The sequence below is a fragment of the Muntiacus reevesi genome, chromosome X (assembly GCF_963930625.1).
Source record: "Muntiacus reevesi chromosome X, mMunRee1.1, whole genome shotgun sequence".
Classification (NCBI taxonomy): Eukaryota; Metazoa; Chordata; class Mammalia; order Artiodactyla; family Cervidae; genus Muntiacus; species Muntiacus reevesi.
In genome coordinates, this window is record NC_089271.1 from 64063039 (window position 1) to 64072930 (window position 9892).

Sequence of the window (9892 nt, forward strand, 5' to 3'; positions counted from 1 at the left end):
ATGTGTGTATAGACATAGCTATGTAGACATATTTATGTGTGTGTATGTATATGTATATTTATATCACATCTTCTTTATTCATTCCTCTGTTGATGGACATTTAGGTTACTTCCATGTCTTGGCTATTTTGAAGTAGTTTTCCCACACCACTTTCTGAAGAGACTCTCTTTTCTCCATTGTATATTCTTGCCTCGTTTGTCACAGAGTAATTGACCATAAGTGCATGGGTTTATTTCTGGGCTTTCTACCCTGTAACATTGATCTTTGTGTCTGTCTTTGTGCTGGTACCATGCTGTTTTGATTACTGTATCTTTGTAGCACAGTCTAAGGTCAGGGAGCATAATTTCTACAACTACATTCTTCTTTCTCAAGATTGTTTCCACAATTCAGGGCTGTTTGTGTTTCCATGCCATTTTGAAAATTATTTGTTCCAGTTGTGTGAAAAATGCCATTGGTAACTTAATAGGGATTGCACTGAAATCTGTAGATTGCCGTGGGTACCGTAGACATTTTGCAGTATTGATTCTTCCAATCCAAGTTCAGTTCAGTTCAGTTTAGTCGTGAAGTCGTGTCTGACTCTTTATGATCCCATGGACTGCAGAACGCCAGGCTTCCCTGTCCATCACCAACTCCCAGAACTTACTCAAACTCATGTCCATCCAGCCGGTGATGCCATCCAACCACCTCATCCTCTGTCGTCCCCTTTTTCTCCCACCTTCATTCGTTCCCAGTATCAGGGTCTTTTCCAATGAGTCAGTTCTTCGCATCAGGTGGCCAAAGTATTGGGGTTTCAGCTTCAGCATCAGTCCTTCCAATGAATATTCAGGACTGATTTCCTTTCGGATGGACTGGTTGGATCTCCTTGCAGTCCAAGGGACTCGAAAGAGTCTTCTCCAACACGAGAGTTCAAAAGTGTCAATTCTTCGACACTCAGCATTCTTTATTGTCCAAGACTCTCATCCATGCATGACTACTGGAAAAACCATACCTTTGACTAGACAGACATTTGTCGGCAAAGTAATGTCTCTGCTTTTTAATATGCTGTCTAGGTTGGTCATAGCTTTTCTTCCAAGGAGCAAACGTCTTTTCATTTCATGGCTGCAGTCACCATCTGCAGTGATTTGGGGGCCCCCCAAAATAAAGTCTATCAGTGTTTCCAATGTTTCCCCATCTATTTGCCAGGAAGTGATGGGACCAGATGCCATGATCTTCGTTTTTTGAATGTTGAGTTTTAAGCCAGCTTTTCCACTCTCCTCTTTCACCTTCATCAAGAGGCTCTCCGATTTCTGCCACTAGAGTGGTATCCCCTGCCTATCTGAGGTTATTGCTATTTCTCCTGGCAATCTTGATTTCGGCCTGTGATTCATCCAGCCCAGCCTTTCACATGATGTATTCTGATTATTTAATCAGGGTGACAAAATACAGCCTTGATGTACTCCTTTCCCAATTTTCAACCAGTCCATTGTTCCATGTTTGGTTCTAACTGTTGCTTCTTGACCCGCATACAGGTTTCTCAGGAGACAGGTAAATTGGTCTGGTACTCCCATCTCAGATGATAGAGAATCTGACTGCAATGCAGGAAACATGAGTTCTGGTCCCTGGGTCAGGAAGATCCCCTGGAGAAGGGGAATGGCTTCTCACTCCAGTATTCTTGCCTGGAGAAACCCTTAAACAGAGGAGCCTGGTGGGTTACAGTCCATGGGTTTGCCAAGAGTCACACACGACTGAGCAACTAATACTTTCACTTTCACTTACTAGCATGTGAAATGAGCACAATTGTATTGTAATTTGAACGTTCTTTGGCATTACCCTTCTTTGGGATTGGACCCCATGAGCAGGATAGAAACGTAACAGATTTCTATATAATGCTTTTGTACACTGCAACTTTACTGAATTGACTTATGAATTCTGGTAGATTTCAGGTGGCATCCTTAGGATTTCCAGTGTATAGTAACATGTCATCTGCAAACAGTGAGAGTTTTAATTTTCCTTTTCCATTTTGGATTCCCTTTGTTTCTTTTTCTTCTCTGATTGCCATCTCATAAAGTACTTTCTACAATTTATTAAATAATATGGGTTTATTGAAATTAATTTACACACAAAATCTAAGTGCCTGCAAACATTCTATTATGGAACCACCACTACAATCAACATAAAAAATATTTTCATCAGCTACAAAATTGTTTCATGCTCTTTGGTAGTTTAACCCCTCATCTCAAGCCCGAGACCCTGGCCATCCCCAGTCTGTTTTCTTATGTCTATAGTTTGGCCTCCTCAAGACTGTGAAGTAAATGGAATCGGGCAGTATGGAGATTTATCCATTTGGATTCCTCAGAGAAAAGAACATATAGGTGACTTCTGGATGTGCAATGTACATTTATGTCACCTGAGTATAGTTACATGGGTTGATTGGTTCATAATTATTTGTGATACTGAGGGCTTACACTCTCCACAACGTGTATATGTATAGTCTGTTTAATTCATATTTAATTCAATGTAATTAACCTTTCATGTTTGGAAGGGCTATTTTATGAAAAAGCAATAGTAAATCCTTTTTAAAAAGTGAATCATCATTGTAAAAGTCAGGCTGGCAGTTACCTCAAGAGGACTAGGGAGGAAGAAGTGATTGGCTTGGAACAAAAGAGGGGTTCAAAACTACAGGTCTGTTCTTCATCTGCATCTGAGCAGTACTTACCAGACCTTCAATATTGCACAAGCACAAGGGCACCAAGAACAACACAGTCATTGAAACACTCGGAGGGCCCAGGGACTGGGATAGCTACCCAGGGATAGTCAAGCTGGAAAATCTGGCAGCCCCAATGTGCCCGGCTGGATCTGGGCAATGCAGGTGAGAGTTACCCCACATTAAGTCAGCTGAGTAGCAGCCTTTATTGAATCTGCAAGCATAACCAACTGTTACCACGCAAAGGAAAATACAAGCCACCTGTGGGGATTAGGACTTGGACATCTTTGGGAAAGATTACAGTGCTCACCACCCCAGGCCCCTCTTCAGGACTCACCTACTCTACCTTCTTTGTTTGTGCCAATCTCCCTCAAGAGTCCAGAGAAAGAGGCAGACCTGGGACTGGGGCTGGTGGGGTGGGGGTGTGATGGGGAGGGAGCATTTTCCAGGGTGATGGACAGGAAGCAGAACCAGGCAGGATGGGGCCTAGGGCTCTCCAAAGCAGCTGTCATTGTCTTCCAGGCTGGAGAAGGGGCATGAAGGGGAAAAGCAAGAAGGGTGCATGGCATGAGGCCGGGCTTCTGCATTCATCCTACCCCTTGGGGCCTAGATGTACTTCTTTAACCTATGCCTCAGGCCCTGCCATGCATTTCCCACTGGAAGTGGAAGGTTTGGGGCTGAGCCAAGGCCTGTGATGTCTATGTTTCCAGCAACATTATAATGAGTTAGTTGGTCTGAGCTGTGTGCTCAGAGGAAGGAAGGGAGCCTGGTAAAAAGTGAACGAGGGGTTGTGTTCACGCCCTTGCACCTCCACTTCCATGAGCTTCTCCACTTCCTCACCCTGGTGACCAAAGTCCCGGGTCCCTCTCTGCCAAAGGGTGGTGTTGATGCTGGTGCTGGACTTCTCCCTGAGAACAACTTACCTACATGTCTCGGTGGCCAGAGACCTCAGCTGGACGGTCTCTGCCAAATTTACTCACTCAGACAACAGCGAGATGGGCTACACTACCAGGCAATAACCACTGGATCAGCTCTAAACTAAGTGATCAAGCCCACCTGCTCCTGTGAGAGGTCTGAATGGAAGGAGTAAGTCCCACGCATGTTCTTTCCTTACCATGAGGTCTCTGACAGTTCCAGTGCACATGTAGTCTGTCCACCTGGCCTCATGCCAAGAGGCCTGGAAGGGAATCAACGTGAGAATATGGGTGAAGTGCTCCCCATTGTCCAGGTGCAGTCACTCCTAAATTCGCTTCCTCATGGCACCCTTCTTGCCCCTGCCTCGGGTAACTCATGTTGGGTGGTCTCCTGTTTCTAAGATGAGCAGCAGTATCCCTAGTACTCTCCAGAGCCACCCTTCCCATTTTCAGTCATCCACACCCTCAGCAGTTGGCAGATATCATAGAATGGCAAGGTAGGATCCAGAGCCTCCTCCAGCGACTCCAAATCTGTCAGAGTCCCAACACCCTGTCCTGAGGTTTGGTGACCCCTGCATCATCCCCCTCCTACCTTTTGGGAATGTGACAACACTCCCTTGCATATTGGAGATCCGATGCTTGCTTCAGCTCACTCAGTGCCTTACAGAATCTAGACCAGTCTCTACTTTCTCTACTCCCCGAATCACATCCTTCTGCCTCAAGGGCATTATCCTTGCTGACATTTATCCACACAGAGAGATGTCCAGGCACCAACTCTGAATTGCTACCTTCCATCATACCCCCATTTGTGTAATAAAACCCTGGTCTGTCAGGAATGGTGTCAGGCCGACCCTACCTTCAGTTCACTTAAACACAGATCTGTCTCTCTGAGTCTCAGACTGGCACAGTCCTGGAATGCTGGCAGAGGGAAAGGAAGTGCCCCCCAAATTCCAGCGAGGGGAAATTGAACACAGAGTTCAGACTCATTGTCATGTGCCCTAAAGAAGTAGTCTGGGATACTGAGCTGGGATACTCTGGGAAATATCATTTGTTGGAAGATCTGTGTCATGGGTCTGGTAGAACAGTATTTGACAGGGACCCTGCAAGAACAGAGACTTACTAACCACACTTGCCATAGAGCATGATGGGCCCATTTCCACTCAAGGGTATAGAGAGGCTCAGGCTGGCGGCGAGGGTGGTCAGCTGGCTAGGGCAGGGAGGATGTGAAAAAAATGAGGACTCCACCATCCATCTCTAGCTGCCAGGGTGCAGTCTGACCCAGGTTGACACCAAACAGATGTGTCTCCTGACATCCAGCCCAGAGACTAGCCTGTCTCCTGTCTTCCCTGTACCTTCCCTCCTGCTCCCCAGCTCACTGGATCCAGGCTTCATGCCCAAATCCTCTACTCAGTACAAAGAAGGAGAAGCAAAACTATTGGTGCCTGTCTAAGGGGTGAGGGCTAAAGAGGAGAGGAGGACTGTGTGCAGGTTCCAGCGTGCAAGATGGGACCTGGGCAGGAGTGGGGATGGTACCGGCAATAGGGACTCCAACGAGAGGGCAGAGCCTGGGAAGGGAGAGATGAGGGCACCTCTGCCTGTTTCCACCTGCTGAACTACACATGCAGGCAAGCTGACCAATGGCAAGTCAAGGGAGGGATCAAGGGTGCTCCAACAGGAAAAGAGAGTGGTCAGGGTAAATAGGACAATGCGTCCAGTGCGGCAAGGAGGATGGGTTGGAGCTCTGTATCGGGGTCATGATTTCCTTCCAATGGGGAGGCAGAATGTCAGCAATGGATGGGAACCTGCAAATCCCAGGAGGGTGTTTAAGAACTAGAAGAGAGATTTTAGGGGAATGGGAGGATGTGTCAATGTGGCCAGACAGAACCCTCAGTGAACCCAGACCGCGGGCACTCTGTTGCCCTGCTAGCATGGATAGTAGCAGAGAGTGACCCAGAGTCCCCACCATAGGATTCCAGAGGTACTGTTCTGCAACAGGCTCTAATATGGAGTGACTCCCCACCAGGTCTTGCCCCACTCCCCCAACCCCTACCACCCAGAGAGAGGGCAGAAGACAGAATATGAGAACTGCTTTACTCAAAAACTGCTGTGAGACTGGGGCAGAGAGGGGGCAAAACAAGGGGCAGAGGATGCTCTGATGGAGGCAAAATGAGAGGCAACAAACTTGGCCACAGCTCGCCAGCCCTGGAAGTAACAGCTGCTCATCTTCCAGGAAGATACTGCGCTCAACCTGTAAAACAGCAGAGTCAGGGAAGAGCCTCAAGCCACGGCCAGCCCACAGCCCTGCTCAACAGCCAACGTTGTGGGAAGGCGTATGTTGTGTGTAACACTCACTTCAAACGATCTGGAAATTGTCAGCCAGGTACTGCATGGAGGCTGCAAATTGGAGAGGAATAAACAGGTGCTCCAGACAGACGGACATAGAAGCCTGTGCCCCTGTCCCGGTGGGGAACCACCTAGCCCTGCAACCTGAAACCCACATACCCCCAGCCCCAATGCAAAGAGCTCTGGGCCTGATCACTCCCCACTACCGGAATTAAATGTGGAGCCATTTCCTAAAAGGAAACATAATGTGCCAGCAGCTCTCAAGCTCGGGCCACGTCCGAACGTTTCAAAAATTGTCTCGCAAACAATCCAACAAGACCCTTAGAGACCACAAAAGATCAACAAGGCATCTCTACAAGTCCTATCAGAAGGAGCTGTCTAGGACTCGTGTGGCTGGCAGAGTGTGCATGCAGTCCACACAGTACTTTGCTACTTGTCTGCATGCCCAGCTGGACATGCACCACACGCTCCAGGGACAGGCTTGATAGGTTCTCCTCCCCACAGGAATGCTGATCCCTACGAGACCCCCTGCACCTGCAGTCCACCTCACCCCAAGGGCCCACTCCAATTCTGCACTAAGAACCCGCTGCTCTCTGTTCCTGGTTCCTCATACCAAGTTGATCCTTAAGGTCATCTATTTCTCTCTGTAGCACCAGACACTAGGCCAGCAGACACAGGAGGAAGAGAAATGGTTAGTATACACCCGCCTCCCCTCTCCTCCTCCTCTCCTCTCCCCCGGGCCCTCCATCCCAAAGCCAGGTGTCTAGACTGGCAAGGGAAAAACTTTCCTCAGTGGAAAGGAGGTGGGCTCCCTCCCTGCGGTGCGGGATGGGATGGGGGTGGGGGACCACACATGTCAGGTGCACGTGGACCCAGATCCCACCATGGAGTTTGGGTGTGTATTTCCAGGAACCAGAAGAAGCATTACCCGAGGACAGCCCTGCCTTCCGGGTGGCTGCTGCTGCCTTTTCCGTCTTGGGGGATGGTCAGTTGGTTCCCGGTCACCTGACAGGGAAAGGACACACAATCCAGCTTCCCAGGTTCCTAGTGAGATGCAAAGGGCCAAGCCGGGTCTAAGGTGAGCTGAGGCAGTATCGCCCTCTGCTAGCATCAAGTCTCCCCTGCTCTGCCCGGCAGGCAGTCCAAACTGTCTCTCTGGGTCTGCCCCTCCTATTCCGTAGGGGCAGCCATTTCACCACAATGGTGGCCAAAGACTATGGCTCTGGGTTCGAGCTTCCCAGAGCAGCAGCCACAGCCAGCACCTGGGAGAGCAATGTGAGCAAACAGCACTTCACAGAAAAGACTATTAGCCTGCAGGTCTACGCCCAGACTAGCTGTTGGGGCACTGCCACCCATCACCCCTACCAAACAAATTCCACACAGAAGGTGATGGGGCCAGGGCTAGCCCTATTGACACCCTCTTTCTCAGGGGAGAAGCGCCCTGAGAGCAAGGCTGAGCCCCCAGATGAGTGAGAGAGAGAGAGAGAGAGAGAGTCAGAGACAGAGGTTTCTGCCCTCACCCCTGGCCTCCTCCCCCCATATCAAAACCCAGGACACTCACCTGAGGGGCCAGGCCTCTGTTCATGACTTCTCCCTTGTTCATGGCCATGGGCTCTGAGTTTCCTGAATCTTCTGCACCTCTGAAGTTGATGTTGGCGCCCCTGGGTTCTCCATGATGCACCCATGGAGAAGATGGCCATGGCCTGTCAGTGGTCAGCTAAAAACAAAGATTTCTCACTGATCTGGAGTAAGGATGTGTGTGCGTGCACGTGTGTGTGTACCAGTGCATTTATATGTCTATTCCTGTGTGTGTGAGAGCTCATGTGATTCAAGATGGAACTGAGGCAGGGAATTGGAAAAAGAATTGAAAGGCCGATCTCTTTAGCACATTCTCTGTCAGTCACCCCTAGGCCAGCAGGCAGAGCTGAGCTGGGGACTATAGTGTGGCACTTAGAAAGCCTGGGTCCCATCCCTGGAAGGTTTGGGGAGCAACTAGGAAGTAGGATTCAGGAAAGTGATGCGTCTAAACACCGAAGTTCTGTGAAGCTTTCAAGGGGTCACCTCAAATCCATTCAGCTACCCGCTCTCCCTTCCACTCCAGCCCCAGCTTCGTGGAGGAGGCTGGAAACAGGCCAAGGGTGGAGAGCCGAGCCCAGCACACCCAAAGTGCTACCTTAACGTTTGTCCCTAGTAAAAGGACCCCAATCTGGCATCCTAATGACCCAGTAACCAAGGGCCACCCAATGACGACCCCTGAGGGATGGAGAGAAGGAGCAAGGGGTGAAGACCTGTGTCGAGGGCAGGGTGGGAGGCGGAAGAGTGGGGAGAGAGGAGGGGCCTGGCCTACTCACTTGGCCCTTTGGGAATGGGTCTCTATTTGGGTCGTTTTCTTCTCCCGACACCGCCATTGCTGCCACCGATTCCCGGGTCCGCCTAGCCACGGATTCCTTCCCAGCACCGGTGTGCTTGGACTCTTGGGCTACCCAAGGGACCAAGGCATACTTCTTGGACCTACCAAGCAGCTGGATGTCGGAGATTGGAGGAAAGGTGGCCGGTTCCAGGGGAGTGGCCGAGATTCCCTGCCCCCAGGAACGGAAGGTTCTCCCCACGGCAGGTTTGGAGACACCCCCAAGGGATTTCTTCTCCTGGACCCCCTTCCTCCTAGGAGTGGGCTGCAGCCTGCTGCCTGTAGGGGCAGCTGTAGGAGCTGATACTACTGTCACTCCCGGGTAGCTGGGCAGGCTGCCCCCCTTCCCCCAGAGCACGCTCTGCATTTTCTTAGGGGGAGAGGTGTCCTCCTGCTCTGCATCGCCCTGCCTGCCCTGCCTTTCCACAACCGAAATTAATCCTTGTGGAGCCGAGGAAAGGCAGGTGCCTGGCACATTAAGGAGATTCTCTCTGCCTTGGACATGCAAGCGTCTGGGTGTGTTCCCAGGATCTTCGGGGCTGTTGAGCTTGGCCTGGCCTCCGTCTTTGGGATAAATGCTCACCCTCATCCGCTCTATCTTACTGAATTCATCGGAGGACTCGGGGTCGGACAGCAGCCCGGCTGTGCTTTCTGACGGAGGCCACTGGCAATTCACAGCCACGTTCAACCTACTCTTAGTGCCTTTCTTAGGGTTCCCCCAGGCCCGGCCTGCCTTGGGCCCGCCGACCCGGAGAGGGCCAGCCTCAGCCTGTGCGGCCTCCCCACACCTCTGGGCGGCACCGCCTCGACTGCGGGGTCGCGCCTCGAGGTCCCACAAGGCAGACACTTCGCCGACCGCGTAGCTCTCCTGGAACAGGCATCTGCGGGTGCCCAACATGCTTAGGTCGGCCAGCTGCTGCAGGATGGCCGCCACTGACTCGTCAGCCAGCTGCAGGGTATCCCCCTGGTCCTTGGCAGGAGAGCCAGGCTGGCGTTCGAGGCCCTGCAGCACCCGCCCTCTCGCTTCCAGCAGTTCCCGCTCTGACTCGAAGCCCTCAGGGTCTGGGAAGCCATTCCCGCCCTCACCTTCGCCGCTTCGTGGTGCCCCAGGCTCTGGGCTGGGGCCGGGTCCCCGCGGGGCTATGGAGCCGGCCTCAAGGCCGCTGGTCTGCTCCCCGCACTCTGAGCCGAAACCCGCTCCCGAAACAGACACCTCATCATCTGGGGAGCTCATGTCGAGATCTGGGTGGCCGCCGGATCAGGGGCGGCGACCATTTATCAACCGGGTCGCGGTGGCGGCGGTCAGGGCAGGTGTGGCGGGCGGCGTCTGGAGCTCGCCGTCAAGCATGCTGGAGATGGCCGCAAATGACGCGAGGTTTTCAGCGCGCCAGCCCTGCCGCCTCCTCATTGGTCCGGTTCCTGCCAACCAGCACGCGCCTTGTTTGGCCGTCCCCTCGAGGTGTAACCAATGGGGTCGAGGGCCTCCGCTGGCTTGCTGCCAAGTCCAAGGGCCGTCCGGGCAGTTGGCGAGTTGGCGGGTGAATG

At 51.7% G+C, this 9892-nt stretch overlaps 1 protein-coding gene across 1 annotated transcript; it reads right to left on the bottom strand.

The window, feature by feature from the left end:
• Nucleotides 1–5950: 5950 nt before the first annotated feature.
• On the bottom strand, nucleotides 5951–9581 carry LOC136153928 (uncharacterized protein CXorf49 homolog). Its single transcript, XM_065916068.1, has 5 exons — nucleotides 8292–9581; nucleotides 7489–7657; nucleotides 6869–6945; nucleotides 6554–6599; nucleotides 5951–5991 (listed from the first exon to the last, which is right to left on the bottom strand). Exons 1-5 carry the CDS (start codon nucleotides 9579–9581, stop codon nucleotides 5951–5953), a joined length of 1623 nt encoding a protein of 540 aa, XP_065772140.1.
• Between the last annotated feature and the right edge of the window lie 311 nt (nucleotides 9582–9892).

Coding starts and splice junctions, on each gene's coding strand:
- LOC136153928 (XM_065916068.1), bottom strand. CDS start 9,581: ATGAGCTCCCCAGATGATGAGGTGTCTGTTTCGGGAGCGGGTTTCGGC. Junction 7,658..8,291: donor ACCCATTCCCAAAGGGCCAA/GTGAGTAGGCCA, acceptor CTTTGTTTTTAG/CTGACCACTGACAGGCCATG. Junction 6,600..6,868: donor GAAGGCAGGGCTGTCCTCGG/GTAATGCTTCTT, acceptor CTGCTGGCCTAG/TGTCTGGTGCTACAGAGAGA.